The 17,554-nt window shown below is 57.6% G+C and overlaps 1 protein-coding gene across 1 annotated transcript; it reads left to right on the forward strand.

Moving 5' to 3' along the window:
- The first annotated feature begins 9,631 nt into the window (after nucleotides 1–9,631).
- Nucleotides 9,632–14,932, forward strand: LOC145530131 (uncharacterized). Its single transcript, XM_081550950.1, has 7 exons — nucleotides 9,632–10,056; nucleotides 10,147–10,282; nucleotides 10,329–10,454; nucleotides 10,639–10,714; nucleotides 12,962–13,069; nucleotides 13,517–13,595; nucleotides 14,164–14,932. Exons 1-7 carry the CDS (start codon nucleotides 9,632–9,634, stop codon nucleotides 14,621–14,623), a joined length of 1,410 nt encoding a protein of 469 aa, XP_081407076.1. The 3' UTR covers nucleotides 14,624–14,932.
- Nucleotides 14,933–17,554: the final 2,622 nt, after the last annotated feature.

The following is a 17,554-nucleotide window of genomic DNA, read 5'->3' on the forward strand; positions in this document are numbered from 1 at the left end:
ATGCTGAAGCTTAAGTTCCAATACTTTGGCCACCTGATGTGAAGAAATGACTCACTGGAAAAAGACCCTGATGCTGGGAGAGATTAAAGGCAGAAGGAGAAGGGGACCACAGAGGATGAGATGGCTGGATGGCATCACCGACTCAGTGGACATGAGTTTCAGCAAGCTCTGGGAAGGACAGGGAAACCTGGAGTGCCACAGTCCACGGGGTCGCAAAGAGTTGGACACAACTTAGAGACTGCATAACAACAACGATTTTTCAACTCAAGAAGCTGGAAGTGTTCCTCACTTTTTTCTTGGTTGATTGACTGAAACTGGGGCTCAGTGGTCACCCAGTGGTGGAGGTTGAAATGCTGGAAAGGCTGTGGTATGATGGGGAGGGAGGATTCCAAAATAAGAACCAAGAACTTCTCATCTCCTGACTGTGGTCCCAAGAAGACCCGCCCCCATCACCACAGCCCTGAGGGATACAGAGGAGGAACGTGCTGGCGTCCTGGGACCGTGGAGCACTCAGGGGCTGTCCTCTTTGTGGGGAGGAGGGAGGAGGATGCTGCTGTTGAAACATGTGCCGTGACTGCAGTGAGACTGACGGGCCAACTTTTCTAAAGGGTCAGGGTGAAGATACAGGCAAAAATAAACAGATCTGGAAAACAAAAGATTCTTAGGATGAAAGAATAATTCCAAGAGCTAATTTTGGAGGGACAAAAATCACAAAAAATAGAGAGATAATTAGAAAACCAAATCAAGAAGGGAGAAATTTAAAATATACAGAACAAATGACAGAAATCATCACAGATATAGAAAATTGTTCTTAAATACAAGATACAACACTTTGATGCACACTAGGCAAATAAATAAAACCTGGTTGAAACAGATGGTTTTTCTAAGGGAATATTATAATTAATAATGATTATAATTTTATTGAAACAGATCCCTGAAGAGATACTCAGCCATTAAAAAGAATACATTTGAATCGGTTCTATTGAGATGGATGAAACTGGAGCCCATTATACAGAGTGAAGTAAGCCAGAAAGAAAAACACCAATACAGTATACTAATGCATATATATGGAATTTGAAAGATGGTAACGATAACCCTATAGGCGAGACAGAATAAGAGACACAGATGCATAGAACAGTCTTATGGACTCTGAGGGAGAAGGTGAGGGTGGGACGTTCTGGGAGAATAGCATTGAAACATGTATATTATCATATGTGAAACAGAACACCATTCCATGTTCGATGCATGAGACAAGGGCTCAGGGCCGGGGCAATGGGATGACCCAGAGGGATGGGATGGGGAGGGAGGTGGGAGGGGGGCCCAGGAAGGGGAACACGTGTAAACCCATGGCTGATTCATGTCAATGTATGGCAAAAACCACTACAATATTGTAAAGTAATTAGCCCCCAACTAAAATAAATGAATTTATTAAAAAATAAAAAAAATCTAAGCACAGCAGGTGATGCAGAGCTATCCCTGGAAAAGTCATCAGGCCAAGACAATCTCCTAAGTGAAGAAGGATCCGCCTGCCAATGCAGGAGACACGGGTTCGATCGCTGGTCCAGGAAGATCCCAATGCCGCGGAGCAACTAGGCCCAGGAGCCGCAACTCCTGAAGCCCGTGCTCTAGAGCCCGCGCTCAGCAGAGAGAGAGCGAGCTCTCCTTTCACAGCCAGAGAAAAGCCCATGCATCTGTGAGGACCTGGCACAGCCACAAGGAAATAAAGAAATAAAAGTTTTAAAATGAATAATATTTTTTTAAAAAAGCCAATACTATAGTGTATTCCAGGATATAGGAAACTGATGAATTTTTCCCAATTAAAAATATTCCTTCAATAATATGGATATAAAAACTCTAAAAATATAGCACAATAGTGTAAAATTACAGACTGAGCTCATTAGTATCGATGTTAAAACAATATTAGCATACAGAATCAAAAAGCACATTAAAAGGCTCATACTCTAAAACCAAGCGAGGTTTGCTTGCAGATGATTTATTAACAGAAAATGTTTAATACAATTCATCATATTAATAAAGCAGAAGAGAGAAATCGTGTTCATTTAATAGAGGCATTTGATAGGATTTGCCATGTATTTTCTTTTGTTGAGGTAAAATTTCCATTCAGTCAAGTGGACTGAATTCTTTAAAATATTTTAAAGAATCTTAAACCTGAGGGACTTCCCTAGAGGTCAGTGGTTAAGACTCAGACGTCCGCTGCAAGGGGCGCAGGTTCGATCCCTGTCGGGAAACTAGGACCCCCCCCTGCCGTGCGGCAGGGCCGAGACAAAAGCAAACCAGCAGAACCCAGCGTGGAGCCCGCAGCCATGTTCCCACCACTCTCCCCGCACCGTTCGGGAGTGGACTGCCGACCTGGCGTCCACTGTCCCCGCACGCGCCGCTGTGTCGTCCCCACAAGGAAGGACGTTCTCCTGCACAGCCGAAGCACAGCCGCCGTCAGGAAATCCCCTCAGACCCGCCCCTCCACGCGTGGAGCGCGCTCCCTTCCTCTGGCAAAGACGGCGTCCCAGGCCCGTCTCACACTTCCCTGGGCTGACCCAGAGATCAGCCATTTCCGCAAGAATCCTTGGTTCCTTTCAGTGACAAAGGATGAGTCAGTGCACAGATCGGAAGCGAACAGTTCAGTGAGTTTTGACAAATGTATGTATCCTGTAACCAGTCCCTACAATCAGAGTATCAGGCTCTGGGGGTTTCCCTGGTGGTCCCGTGCCTAAGACTCCACGCTTCCCATGCAGGGGGCCCAGGTTCGATCCCTGAAACTAGATCCCGCATTGGCAGCTAAGAGTTCACATGCTGCAACTAAAGATCCCGCGTGTTGCAACAAAGACGGACGATCACAGGTGCTGCCACTAAGACCAGACGCAGTCAAAGAAAGAAAGAAAGAATTCTGAAAAAGGAACACCAGGCCTTTCAACCATCCGTAAAGTTACTTTACCCCTTGAAGACTACTCCCACCTCCCAGGCAACGGCTGTTCTTATTTCTGTCATTTTGCTTGTTCTTCATTTGAATAGAATGATAAAGAATACATATTTTTGTCTGGTATTTTTTTCCATTTGATCTAATATATTTGAGATGCATCCATGTTGCAGCATAGATCAGTTAGTTATTCGTTCTCATTTGTGCCGAAGAGCATTTCCTGGTATGACCCTGTCACAATTTGTTTAACAAATCTCCTGTTGATCAGCATATAGATTCTTTCCCGATTTTGGCTGCAGTGAACAAAGTTATGATAATGATTCTTGTACAAGGTGCTTGAGATCAGAGGTCTTTTCTCTTGGAAAGGTGTGAGAGTGGGATTGCTGGGTCCTGGGGTAGGTATATAGCTGCAAAATTGTTGCACAAAGCTGTACCATTTTACATTCTTGGCAGCCATATATGATTTCTATTTGCTCTGTAATTTCACCAGCAGTTGGTGTTGACACTCTTTCCATTTTAGTTAAATGGACGTGTAAGTGGTGTCTCACTGGGGTTTAAATTGCCATTTCCGTATCTTTGGCTTTCAGGTGTTTGACTGTGAAGTGTCTAGAGGTGGTTCTCTTGAGTTAGGGTACACTAAACTGTTTGCATCTGTACATTTATGTTTTTTACCAAATTTAGGGAATTTTCAGCCGTTATTTCTTCAAAAAATTTTTTCTGCCCCATTTGTCTTTCCTCCTCACGTAGGACCCTAATTACACATGTGTCCGACCTCTTGACATTGTCCCGGTGATCATTTCCTTAGTCCCTGATGGCCTGTATGTCTGTCTATACGCATATCGTTGTCTTCTGTTTGCCAGTCTTGCTTTTCTTTGTGCTCGCGGAGCCCTTCTTCTGCAGCACCCATTCTTGTTTAGTCCCTCAGTCGTGTCTGGCTCTTTGTGGCCTCAAGGACTGCAGCACGACGGGCTTCCCTGTCCTTCACCATCTCCTGGAGTTTGCTCAGACCATATCCATTCTGTTGGTCAGCATGTCCAGAGATTTTTTTTTCATTTCAGATATTGTCTTATGGTTAGAGACTTCCTTCAGTCCTTTTTTTTCAATATGTGTGTGTGTTTCTTTTTATCCGTCCTGTTTTTATAGATTTCATCTCTCAGTTTAGATTTTCCTTTTGTTTCCTTATGCATTCATTTGCTCCTTTAAATCTTTGGGCACATTTATAAAGACTATTTTGTCAATGTTCTGCTCTGCAAAATTTGGTCACTTGAGGATCTGGTTCTAGGGACTTCCACACCCTTAATTATGGGCCATGTTTTCAAGCTTCTTATATCTAGTAATAGTTTGTTATATGCTAGACATTGTGATTGTTGTATCAAGAAGAGTATAAATGATGTCTTCTTTTAAAAGATACTGCTTTGTTCTGGAATGCTGTTAAAATCCTAGCAGATTGTGTGGTTGTGTCTGGCTTGGTTGGATGCTTTGGTAGGCTGGGTCTATTTCAGGCTTGTTCTTAGTCTTAGGTTTTGGCCTTTATTCTGGAGTGTGGTTTGTATTCCTAAAGCATGGCCTTTCTGGGGTTTTGCTTGATCACCCAAGGTGCCCACTGAGGCTTCTCCGCTCGAGCTGAGTGGGAACTGCGGTATCACCAACACTGCACCATGACTGGTTTCTCAGTCTCCACCCCCAGTAGCCACTTCTGCTGGGCGTTACGGAAGAGCTCCCTGCACACGTGCAGCCTGGCCCCAGCCGGGATCTGCCGGCAGCGCCCATGCAGGTTTACTGTGACTTTATGACTTGTAGTTAGAAATGTATGTTTAGTGTCTGTCCCTGTTGCTGACACAGAGCTCCTGAAACTTTTGGAATTTCCTGTGATGGCAGCAGTAAATGTGTCTTTTGTTATATTAATGGATGACTTTCGAAACCACTTAAGGATGGCATCTGGTTGCCAGAGGAGCCAACCATGTGATTAGAGGGTCTGAACCGTCAGTCCCACCACCTGACATCTGAGGAGGGGAGAGAGGCTGAATCAGTGATCAATGGCCAGTGATTTCACCAATTACACCTATGTGATGAAGCCTCCATAATATCCCAATGGACAGGGTTTGGGAAACTTCCAGACTGGTGAACCAGATGCATACATTTGCTGCTGGGTGAGGCCCCAAACTCCACTGGGACAAAAGCTACTGTGTATGGGACCTCGCCCTAGTATTTCTTCATCTGCCTTTTGATTGCATCTTTAAATATCCTTTGTAATAAACTGGTGATCTAGTGAGTAAACTGGTTTTCTGAGTTCTGTGAGCTGTCCTTGCATATTAATCAAACTCAAGGTGGGGGGTCCTTGGAACTTCCAGTCCATACAGAGTTGGACCAAAGCCCAGGTGACCACCTGGACTTGGACTGGGGTCTGAAGTGGGGGCAGCCTTGTGGGACCGAGACCTTGCCCTGTGGGCTCTGATGCTATGTCCAGGTCAATAATGTTGGAATTGAGTTAAATTGTAAGACCTCCCCCAAGCTGGTGTGGGAAACTCCCCCACATGGGGATGGGTGTCAGACCCGTACTTCTGTGCCCTCATGACACACAGTTCCCTCCTGCTTGGTACTGACCCCCGCCAGCTGCAGCCCCTCCAGCCGTCCAGGAACCCCTAACCCTCATCTCTGCCTCCTCGGCCAGTAAGACCCCTGCTTTGGCTTCGGCTCTCGGGACCTTGGAAGGGAAACCTGACGGAAAACCAGCGCGAACGCGGGGCTCGTTTCATGGCTCTTTTCCTCCCCTCAAGAGTTTCAGTCCTACATCACCTGTTGCTTATGGTTACCTCATACATTTGCCTAATGTTACGGTTGTTTATGGCAGGAGGTAAGTATAACTGGTTATAATGTCCTGCCCGGAGCTGACATGCACTCTTTTTTTCCTTTGGCTGTGCCACGCAACATGTGGGATCTTAGTTCCCCGACCAGGGGCTGAACCTGAGCCTTCTCCATCGGAAGCTTGGAGTCTTAGCCACTGGACCACCAAGGAAGACCCTCAACATGCATTCTTGATCAAATTTTCCTGTATAAATGCCATAGATTTATACAAGCCCCTAAGCTATGCCCATGTCAAATGGGGGAGATACTAGAATCAAACCTATTAAAGTAAAAACTCAGGAAGGTTGTCTTCTGATATCACTGTTACTTAATATTTTTGCAACTGGAGAAGAGAAAAATGCGACATTACAATAGCAAAGGAGGAAATGTAATGTCAGTTTTTTGCAGCTGAGATGATTAAATCTCTGGAAAAATCCAAGTGGATCAATTTGAACTCTATTACAAACAGCATTTCAGGACTGTCTGGGACAGAAAGAACATGCAGTCATCATTAGCCTTCATCTATACGAAAAAGGGCTTCCCTGGTGGCTCAGACGGTAAAGAATCTGCCTCCAAGGCAGGAGACCTGACTTCCATCCCTGGGTGGGGAAGATCCCCTGGAGAAGAGAAAGGCTACCCACTCCAGTATTCTGGCCTGGAGAATCCCAGGGACAGAGGCGCCTGGTGGATCATGAAGAGTCGGACTTAACTGAGCGATTAAACATCAGCAACAACAATATAGGGATTTTTTTAAAAAGCGCAGGATGAGTAAATTCTAAACCAGTTTTATTTATGATCATGAATTTTTAAAATCTTAAACTATTAGCTAACTAAAATCCAATCACAAGTTGCATTCACGTAAGGTTTCTCTCAGTAATAGGAGAGTTCAAATCAGAGATTTGAACACAGCAATTTGCCAGGTTAAAGAAGAAAAGAACCATAACCATTACACTGACGCAGAGTAAAGCATTTGATAGTGTGATAAAAACTCACATGATTTAAAGAAAAAAAAAACAACTTAGGAAACAGAAGCTAAAGAGACTTTTCCCAACTAATAATGACTGTTTCCCTCAAATCTGTGGCCAGCTTAACAGAGACACTTCGCATGCATTCCCTTTGGGCTGGGAATAATATAAAAATGCTCCTTCTCACAGCTTCTGTTCAATATTATTCTGAAAGTCCTGGCCAATGCATAAGACAAGAGAAAGAAATCATTAGCTTGGGAATTATTAATAGATGAAGGGAGATGTATTGGTTTGGCCAAAAAGCTCATTCAAATTTTTCCATAACGTCTTCAGAAAAATTTGAACAAATCTTTTGGCCAACTCAACATCATAATGTCTTTTCAAATAACATGTTAACATTCATTGAAATGCCAAAATAATCAATGGATTAACTATTAGAACTAATCAGAGTTTAACAAAGTTGCCTCAAACAAAAGTCAACAGTATTCCTTTAAGTCACTAAAAAATACATAGGTGACTGGAAAGATGTTATTTTAAAAAAAGAACAAATGTTCAGGAGTTAATCTTGGAATCCACAGGCCCTTTATGGGGGGGAAACCTGGAATAACTTCCCAGCCTTAACCGAGAGCTGGAACCGATGACACCTTTCTGCCTGCGTGCGGGTCGGGGCCAGGCTGTGGGGCCACGCTGGTACACCCAGGGTGCTCTTGCCTTGGCCACACCTGCCGGTTCTGGTGCCCAAATTTCTGTGGGTTTGGAGACCTGCAGGCGGCTCTGAGAAGTAGAGTGGGTCTCCGCTCTGTAGGCATTGCGCCCACCCCTCAGATCTGCCTTTGATCGCAGCTGGCCCACGGCTGCCCGGAGCTGCCTGCCCCCTGGTACCCACATCCACGGGCTGGGCTTAGTCCCCTGGTCTGTGGCGCTGGGACATGGCCCTCCCCAAGGCCGCCCCCTGCGCTGGGCTCTGCAGCTCCTGGGACAGGACGTCCTGGCCCTTCTGCCCCACGCAGTGGGTCACAGGCCAGCGAGCCGTGTTGGTGCGCTCTGCTCGGCCCTCCGTGGCCGGAGCTCCTGAGACAGACATCGGGGTGGTGACCGGGCCTGCCTGGTTCTTCCCAGACCGTCAGCCAGGAATGCCAGGGCGTGCTGGCGCATGCCCGCCCGCCGTCTGGCGCAGCTGAGCTGCTTCATGTCTGTGTGTATGTGTGCACGCGTGTGTGTGTTGGGGGTGGGGGCCTGGGCCTGGACCCTGATGAGATCTGGAGTCGGCTCCTCTCCGAGCCTGGAGCTTCCAGGGAGTGTTGGAGGGGGCGGGCCAGGGGATCTCCACACTGCTCAGCCACGTGGACCCTGAGCTGGCTGTGTGACCCCGAGCCAGTTACCCCATCTCTCTGGGATGTGAGTCCCAGCCATGGGCGCTGGCCTTGGCTGGGGGTCTCACTCTGCAGACCCTTTAGTGAGGGCTTCCTCTGCCACAGTTGGGAACCCAGGGCCTGATTGGGGCTCAGAGGTGAGAGATGAAGAGGTGTGGGGCCCTGGCAAGGCCAGAGAGGCAAGGACTGGGGGCAGGGAAGAGGTGGGGGGCTGCCAGCGGAGCTTGCCGGCCTGGGAGCCTGGGAGGGAGGGGCCTGGGAGCCTGGGAGGGAGGGGCAGCAGCAGGACTGGGTCTGAAGAACTGGCCACGTTTGAGGGCTCGCCTCTGTGAGCTGCTCGGATTGGACCTTGACGTCTTCATATCCCACCCCTGAGTCTGGGTGGCCCCTGAGTCCCCCAGCGTGGGGGATGGATGTGGGACATGGAGGGAGGGCCGTAGGCAAACAGCTGAGCAGATGCTTGACCTGACGGTGGGTTTGTTGCCGTGAGCTACAGCAGACTTTACAGCGGGGGCGGGGGGGCCCCAGATGTGTGCCTGGGAGAGCAGCTGGCAGCTGGGACGGGGCAGGACGGGGGCAGGTGAGGGCAGATTGCCCAAGGAGGCTGGAGTGGACGGAGGCTTAGGAGCCTGGACAGAGTGGGACGGACAGGAAGGGATGCCTCTCCCCTGGTTCCAGCCCAAGCAGACGGGAGGGGTGTCTCTGAAGGAGGTGGGGGGGTCAGGGAGGGCCCCGAGGGAAGCGGAACCCCTACTGGTGCTAAAAAGGAGTCTGGGCTGGGGGCTGAGGGTGGGGTCATCAGCGCCGGGGGCTCCTGAAGGCCGCCCAGGAGGGGCTGTCAGGTCCCTGGGCGAGGCAGGGGTGGCGCGGAGCGCAGGGAGGCGGCGGAAGCCCTGCAGGCACTGCCGGGGCCTGGGCAGCAGCAGAACCACCAGGAGTCCTTACTTCTGGAAGCTTGTCTTCAAGATTCAAATGGCAGCAGTGATGAATGAACAGTGATGCTCCACATAGGACTGTCTCTGGCCAGAAATCTGGAAACCACTTAATTAATTTCCAACATTAGGGGGTTTATTAAATAAACGTTGGTCCAGCCCGAGAGACAGATTATTCCACAACCCTGTACATAGAGCTTTCAAGGTGTCTGCTGGCGTGGTCTTTCCATAATTTGCATCTGATCACATCACTCAAGCAAGTCCCATGGCCCCCACTGCCCTCATGACGCTGCAGCCAAGGCTCTTCCATCCAGCGCACCTGCTGGTGCTCACTGCTCTGCCGGGTGAACAGCCCTAGGCATTTCTCGCGGGTCCACCTGCACTTCCTTGGGGCCCTCGCCTGCACTTCTCAGGACTCCCCTGGACTCCCCTGCCCTGTGGGCACTCCGGGCCCCTCTCTCCTCTCCCACCCTTCTCAGGCTCTCCCCCAGCTCCTCCTCTGTCATCCCCTCCCTCTGGGGCCCCTGGATGTGTTCAGTGTCCAGCCTGGGTGGGGGGAGTCAGTGCAGGGGGGCTGAGCACATGGGAGCGAGGAGAGACCTGGGCGCCTGGGGAAGGCAGGCTTGCAGCCCAGTCAGCCTCCAGCTGGTCCCCAAGGCCCAGCCCTCCCTGGGCCGCTCCTCCCCCAGGGCGCAGGGGCTCCTGGCAGGTGTGCACCCTCCCTGGTCGCTCGTGGTTGGTGTCGAGTTCGGCCCAGCGTGTCCAGTGAGTGAACGGAGGAGCGGAGGCGGGGCCGGAGGGGTGGACACCACCGCACCACGCCTCCCGGGCCCTGGCTCGGACCTCCCACTCAACCAGTCCCTGCGCGCCGACGCAGGCCGCCCGCGCGAGCTGGGAGGCGCTGGGACAGGCAGGGGCTCAGCGGAACCCGCCCCGCCGGCGGCCACCTGGCCCCATCCCCCAGCCCCTCCGCGGACCGGCTCCCTGCCCGTCACCTCCTGGGACCAGTAGGTCCCACCCCCGGTGCCCGGGGCCTGGGCTGGAAGTGGCCGCGGCCTCGGGTCACCGTTGCCGGAGGCGGAATTCGCCTCTTCCAGGGATGCCCTCCGCCCTCCCGCCGGGGGCGCCCGGCCTCGCCAGGAATGCGCGCGGGGCCGTGGCGCTAGCCTAGGGCGGGCGCTGGAGCGCGACCTGCTCGGGGGCCGCACGAAGGCACCCCGCGCCGCCCCTGTGGTACGGACCGTGGGGCCCGGCGCCATGAGCCCCTGAGCCCCGGCAGGTGTGCGCGGAGATCCGGGCCTGTCGGGAGATTCGCCCGCCGCCCTCCCGCGCGGGCCACGTTTGCGACGGTGGACCGCCCGGCCGCGGTGCGGGGTGCGGCTGCGTGGAAGGCCGCGGGCTCCCCGTGGGCCCCGCCGCCACCCATCTTCCCATCGGGCGGGGGTTGGCTCAAAAATGCGTTCCTGCACCCACGGGCCCGTGCCTGCCCCCTCCTCCAGGAAGCGTCCCTGGCCGCTCTGGTCGGGTCGCGGGTGGCCTGCTCAGTCCAGCGCTGACTCTAAAGCCCCGCCCCTCTCCGTGCCCCAAAGGACACTCTGGCAGTCCCATGGCCGGGCAGGGGTCAGGGGCGAGGCCTGAGCCGGTCGGTGCGTGGGCACACAGCAGGTAGGCAGGAGAGCAGACCCGGAGCGGGACCGGACCGGAGCCATGGTTTCCTGGGAGCCAGGGCGTGGCTCCAAGGCCGGCCTGGCCTCCGCTAACCCTTCTCCGGCCGCTGGGGCTTGTGGCAGAGGCGGAAGGAGCAGCCCCCGCAGCCCCCAGCCCGCCGGCCTCCGCGCGGGAGCTGATTACTGTAATTAACACCCGCGGGTGGGGAAGCCCACGGAGAGCGGCGAAGAGGCAGAGCCGCGCCCACCCGCTCCCACCCACGTCTCTCCTTGGGCTCAGGGTTGAGGCCAGGACGTCCTCGGGTCTCTGGGTGGGTCAGCTGTGGGGGGGTGCAAGTGAGGCGGGAAGGCCCCGCTGGCCAGGGAGCAGGCCTCTGGGTCCCCAGCCTGGGGTGGGAGAAGGCCCCAGCTGGTGTTGGATATTCACAGGCTGAAGCAGACCCAGGCCCCCAGGGGAGAGGTTGGGACCACCGCCTGGCTGGCAGGAGCTCCCTGGAGTTATGCGGGGAGCAGGCTAGGCCCTGGAAGCTGGGGTTCAGAGCCTGGGGGAGCCGGGGAGTGAGATTCCGCCCTGCCCCCCTCCCAGCCTCCCCTGTGGCCTGGCTGGCAAGGCCTGGGCGCGCCCAGCTCTCTGGAGTTGGCAGGGACCAAAGGGCGGAAAGCCGTCCTCCGCCCTCGCCCACTGAGACAGGAATCCGTGGCCCCAGGGGACGGAATCCACAGCCACATTCCGGGTGCCCTGGTCGCCACCAGGCGAGGGTGGGGCAGGGCTGGGGTGCCAAGGCTGGCACCGGGGAGTGTGGGAACCCCGTGCTGCCAGCACGGGCTGCTGGCCCTCTCTGCCAGCCTGGCTGTGGTCGGTACCCCTCTGTCCGCCCTCGAGGGCCTCACTGGGGCCAAAGTGGGGTCCACGGTGGGAGGAGGGGGTGGTGGGGCCTGGATGTCTTCTGCTTGAGACCGGGTCACCCTCACCACTGGGGGAGGCGCAGCCCTGATCCCCCAGGGTGCTCTGCGTGGGCAGGCCCTGCCCTGCCTGGGCCAGCAGGGGCCTTGGAAGAGAGAGGGCAGTGGTGGGCCGCCCCGTAGGGGTCACGCTGAGCGACAGGGTCCTGGCCCACTCAGATGTGCTCACACACGTCCGCACCCAGCCTGCGGCGACTTGCTTGCTGGCAGGAAGGCAGGCCCGCTTGTCCTGGTTGCAACCCCAGAAGTTGCCCAGAAGGGTCTGTTCCCTGCTGGCTGGGGCAGAGCTGAGCTGCCCTGCAGACCCCCTGGGTGCAAGGCCATTGGGCTGCAGGTGTGGCGGCTTCCAGACGCACCTGTGCTGGGGGTGGGGGTGGAGCCCTGCTCAGAGGAGGGGGAAGAGTCCAGCGTGGGTGGCCTGGAGGCCGGGGCCCAGTGCTTTGTCCAGTAGTTGGCCCCGCCCAGCCGAAGCAATGCCTTCCCACCCCCACTTTACAGATGGAGAAACTGAGGCCCAGAGAGGTCAGGGGACTTTTCCAAAGTCACACAGCAAGGTGCAGGCAGCACAGCAGATTCACGGTGGACTTGGAGAACCCTTGGAGACCTCAACCTTACTTTCCTGAGAGCCCGGGTGGGTGGCATCCCTGTCTCTGGCCTCAGTTTCCTCACCTGGGGGGTGGGCTCACGGTAGCCACATGGCAGAGCCCTCAGGAAGTCAGGAAGGCACCAGCCGCCAGTCAGTCTCTTCTGCTCCTACTCCCCACTCCCAGCACCCAGATAAAAGGCTCAGACGCACCTGGACCCCACATCCAAAACAAGGGGCCCCCTGGTGGCCACTGGTGGCGTGAGGCCACCTGTCTTCTGCCCTTGAGTGATCAAAGAGCCTTGGCCACGTGGGTGAGAAAGGCCCTGAGGAGGGTAGAGGGCAGAGGGCAGGCCCTGGGGGCCACAGGGCAGGGGCTGCTGGGTTGGAGTGTCCATGGGGGTCTGTGCAGGGGAGGCTGTGCATGCCGCCCCGTCGGGAGCTTGGAGGGATCCTGCGGGGCTGGAGGCCATTGGGGGTGAGGAACCGTGTCCCCTGGAAGATGACTGCAGGGGAGGCAGAGAGTGGGGCAGGGTTCACACGTGAGGGGACAGCAGCCCAGCTCTGGGGGCACAGAGGCCCCGGGGATGCTCAGTCGTGGGGTGTGGTCAGCCTGAGGCTTGGCAGGTCCGGGCTGGGAGGGGTGCTGGCCAGGTGCCCGAGGGTGAGAGGAGACTGAGGCGCCCACCCCCCTTTCAGACCCCAGCACGGTCCCCTCTGCTCCTTTGTCCTTGGAGGCCCGTCCTGACCCTAACTTGTCCCCCGGAAGCCACCAGCGCTCCGGCCTGAGAGGTGCTCGGGACTCTGGTGAGTGAGCGGACACTGGGCCCTCGTCCTGGGGTCTGGGCATCGGCACCGTGCCGCCTCCCCGGTCAGAGCTGGCAGGCAGTGATGGCCAGGGGCAAGAGGGACGGGGCTGGGGTGGCTGGAACTCAGGGTCATCCTCTGGGCCCACGCCCCATTCGGGGAGCGCAGAGAGGAGCCGTGAGGAGCAAGGGTCACGGGCACAAGAGGGGCCCAGCCGGTCCATGGGAGCCCGCTGGCCTCTGGGTAAAGGGCTGGGCTGGGGCTCCAGGGCACTCGCCTGGCCTCTGGGCACAGGGCACAGGAACACGTCTTGGCTTGTAGCCTGTGGCCCCTGCCCCTTCCGCTGCCAGCCCTGGGGGGCAGTGGGTGCGGGGAGGGGCAGACACAGGTCTGGGTAGCCACCTCAGGCCCCATGCACCCTAGGACTTCTGTTTCTGGTGGTGACAGACCCCCCACAGGCCACCAGCGCCCAGCATATCTGCCCAGAGGACCCCTCCTCTCTGGGACCAGTCAGTCCTGGCCTTCGGTAAGTGCCCCACCCCCGTCCTTGGTGCCTGTGGCCTGGGCATCAGGAGACAGGGCTCCCCGTGACTGGCTCCCCTCCCTGGGCTGTTGTCACCTAAGCCTGGAGGTTGAGCTGGACTGGATGTCTGTGCCCGGGACACAAGCCTGCCCTACCCAGGAGCTGGGCCCACCACACAAGCCGGGACCCCCAGGTGGCAAAGCGCTCCTCGGTGAGGGCTGACCCGGGGGGAGAAGGGGACCTTGGCAAACCTGGGGGCTGGCACTGGTGACCGCCCCCTGCATTCTCACAACTCCCCGTGGAAGTGGCCAGCATGTGTGTGTGTGCACGCCTGTGTGTGTGTGTGTGCTGTGGGCACACGGTCACGGGTGCACACCCAGTGAGCACAGTCACACCAGCACGCACTCACAGACCCACACCCTCACACAGCAAGGAGCACAGACCACACACACTTGGTGACCAGCCCCCCACACGCACGTGGGAGCGGAACCAAAGCAGCGGGGAGGGGGCTCGTGACTGGGTCCCTGTGTCTCCGCCAGGATACTTGTAACAAGCCCCTCCCCACCACCAGGGGTTCACCACACACGGATGCAGAGAGCCCTGACCAACCCTCCTGCGATGGAAGAAACACGCCAGGCAGAGGGGCAAATCGAGGCAGCTGGGACTCAGACTCCTGGTCGCGGGGTGCCCGGACCCTCAGGGCGGCCCGGCTTCAGCACGTGGAGGAACCCGGCGGAGCGGCTCCGCGAGGAGGAGAGGGTCGGCGCACGCCCCGCCCCGTCGGGGAGCCGGCCTCTCCTCGCCCCCGCGGGCTAGGGCCGGCCCAGGGCGGAGGGGTCGCCGAGGGCCCCGGCTCCCCGGGAATTCCAGGCGCGTGTGTCAGCGCGCTCGGCTTCGCCGCCCCTGCGGCCCCCTCGACCCCTCGGCGGTTTGGCGCGGAGAGCTGGATTCCCAAGGGGGCGGGTCGGGGCCCACCCCGCACCCCCAGAACGGCCCTGCCAGGGCGCCGGTCTCCCTCGACTCCCTCCTAGTTTCTGCGCCCCAAGGGTCACCGCTCCCCCGGGGAAGGAGCGGGGAGGGCCGCACAGAAGGATCGGTCTGGGCGCGCGCTGGTAATTGTCATCCCCTTGGGGGAGCGGCCCAGCCCTGCCCGACAGACAGATGAGACCCCCTAGGTCACGACCGTCCAGTTGCTTCTGTGCAGACCTCTACGTGAGCTGGGGGCGGCGTCTGGATCTTGGGCGCGAATCCCAGTTGTGCTTTGATTTTCACATCTGGAAAATGGGAAGCAGAGCAGTATGTACCTCGCAGAGTATCGTGCAAATAAAAGATACCACGGCGAGCGCCGCCAGTGCCCGGGGTGGGGTCCTGCCTGGGAACCCGGGGTCGGGGCTCGCTCCGGGGCGCGTTGGTGCGGGGACCCAGGACACCCACCCTGTCCGCCCTGGCTCGCTCGGGGGCTGCCTGGAACCCCCTCCGGGCCGCACACACCGGAGTCTCTCTCCGCCCCAGGCCCGCCCCAGCGCTGCTCTGCCAGCGGCCTCGACAGGCCCCGGCGCGCTCAGGCTCGCGGGGCGAGGGTGGATGCGCGCCGGCCCCGACCGGTGCGCGCCGGGGGTCGGAGGGGGCAGGGGCGGCTCTAGGCGGCGGGAGGGGTGGAGGCGGCGGCGAGGGGCTGCGGCAGGGCCCGGGGCGGAGCGGGCTGGGGAGCTCGGTACGGTGGGGCCGGGCTCGGGGTCTAAACCGGCTAAGGGGAGGGCGGGGGAAGCCGGGCGTCTCGGGACCCGCCCGCGGGGCGGGGGCTGCGGGAGACCCGAACCGAGCGCTCCCGCCGGTGGGCGCCCCGCCCCTCCGCGTGGCCCTGGGCGCCGCTTGCCCGTTTCCCGCGGGGGAAACGGTGGGTCCCGCGCACCCTGGGGAGGCGGGCCGGGCTTTGTGTCCCAGCGCCCGGGGTGCTGAGTGGTCCCCGGGTTGCTCGTGGTAACGCAGACGGCACGAAGGGGTGCGGGGCAAGCCAGCCAGTGGTCTTGGGCCGCGCCTCCGCCTCCCTCTGCCCTTACCGGCCCCTCGGGGCAGGGACTCTGGGCCGCGAGGCGCCCGCGATCGGGGGAGCCCCGAGCTAGGCCCGCGGACGCAGGGCCGAAGTCGGCCAGCAGGCGGCGCGGGGCGGCCGGCGGAGCCCGGAGAGCTACCGGGACTGCAGACGGGGACCCAAGCCCCTGACCCCTCGTCTCATCTTGAAGTTTCCGTGCCCCACGGGGGCGGGAAGGCGGCTTCTTGGGCATTAGGTGGACGAAACTTGCGGAGCCTCGCTGGGTCCCTAGGAGGTGACCTTGAACAGTTTTCAGCCCAGGCTCTGCCTTCGCTTCCCCTGTGAAAATAGGGGGTAGGGGCGGGAAGAGAATTCGCTGCTGCTGGCCGGCCTTGCCCGGAGGAGACACGGGCCTTCGGGAGGCTGGGCCGCTGGGGTGTCCGGGGAGAGGGCTGAGGGCAGGCCCACTGGAGGCGGGGTGGTTCCCCTCTCCGCTGTGGGCGTGGCTGAGCCAGGAGAGGCTCCTCGGGACAGAAGCCCCTGCCCTGAGCCCAGGGGCCCTGTGGGGCTGGACCTGGGGCTGGATGGCTGGGAGGGCCCGCCTGTCCGCAGGGCCTGTGGGGAATGGGATGGAGGAGGCGGGGGGAGCCCAGGCTGCAGCAGCGCCCCCACCCCAGTCAGAGCTCGGCTGAGGCACCAGCCTGAGGGCGCGGGGCTCACAGCAGGCCTCCAGCCCGGGACTCCTCCCCAGACCCTGGTCTTCAGTGTCCAACCCCATGGAGGGAGGAGCAGGTCAGCTGGACACCCCTCTTCCAGCTGCGGCATTGCCCGCGCCCCACCCACACTCGTTCCGGTGCCCGGGGCCTGCCCACCTGCCCCTCCCTGCCCACCTCCCCCCTCCTGCCCCCGTGTCCCAGCCATCAAGGGTGCAGCCTTTCCTGAGCCCTTCGATGCACTCACCCCAAGGCCTGGCTTCCGTGTCACCCTCAGAGAACCCTCTTCTGGGCCTGGGCAGCAAAGGATTAACCCAGCAGGCTGGGCTGTCCACCCGCTGCACAGTCCAGAGAAAGGTTTAGCCCTTGCCTGGCTCCTAGGAGGCGCCCTCCGAGCCCCTGGAGTGTCTGAGATGGCCTCTCCTGAGCCCACAGTTGGCCCTTGGCTGAGTGGCAGGCAGGCAGCAGCCCCAAAGTGTTTGTTCTTGGTTTCCCATTTACTAGGGCACAGGGGGTGAAAGCAGCGCCTCTGGTTGTAGGCAGGCCTCCAAGGTGAGAAAGTGGGACTTGTAGGGAAAAGGGAGGAGCCTCGTGGATGGAGAGAGAGCTGGGCAGATGGATGCGTGGATGGAGGAAGGGAGGAATGGGGGGGTGGATGGGTGGGGGGGTGGATGGGTGGAAGGAAGGGCATGGAGAGATGGGTGGGTGGATGTGTGGGTGGATGAAGAGGTGAATGAAAGAGGAAGTGCCATGCGTTGTTCACTGTAGGACACAGGTGATGAGTATGTGAGGTTTCACTGCACAAATCTTTTAACTGTGTTGTGTGTTTGAAAATATAATACAATGTTGGGGGAGTATTTGTAGATAAGCCCTGTAACACACATGTACACACACTGCTAAAAACTCATGTGCTGGGACTTCCCTGGTGGTCCAGTGGTTAAAAATCCACCTGCCAATGCAGGGGACACGGGTTAGATCCCTGATGGGGAAGATCCCACGTGCTGTGGGGCAACTAAGCCCATGCAGCACAACCGCAGAGCCCGCGTGCTGCCAGCACTGAAGCCCGCGTGCCCAGGGTCCGTGCTCGGCAACAGGAGGAGCCCCTGGTCGCCGCAACGAGAGGAAGGCCTGCAAACAGCAATGAAGACCTAGTCCAGTCGAAAATAGATACGTTAATTAACTAACAAAAGTTTTAAAAACATCATAAGCTAAAGAAG

The sequence above is a fragment of the Giraffa tippelskirchi genome, chromosome 12 (assembly GCF_054371585.1).
Source record: "Giraffa tippelskirchi isolate mGirTip1 chromosome 12, T2T-mGirTip1v1.2.pri, whole genome shotgun sequence".
NCBI lineage: Eukaryota > Metazoa > Chordata > Mammalia > Artiodactyla > Giraffidae > Giraffa > Giraffa tippelskirchi.

Bases quoted from the DNA above. Each gene is read 5' to 3' on its own strand.
- LOC145530131 (XM_081550950.1), top strand. From the start codon at position 9,632: ATGGGAGCGAGGAGAGACCTGGGCGCCTGGGGAAGGCAGGCTTGCAGC. The intron at 10,057-10,146 runs GTAGGTCCCACC...CGCCTCTTCCAG, and splicing joins CCCGTCACCTCCTGGGACCA to GGATGCCCTCCGCCCTCCCG. The intron at 10,715-12,961 runs GTAGGCAGGAGA...CCCCCCTTTCAG, and splicing joins GGTGCGTGGGCACACAGCAG to ACCCCAGCACGGTCCCCTCT.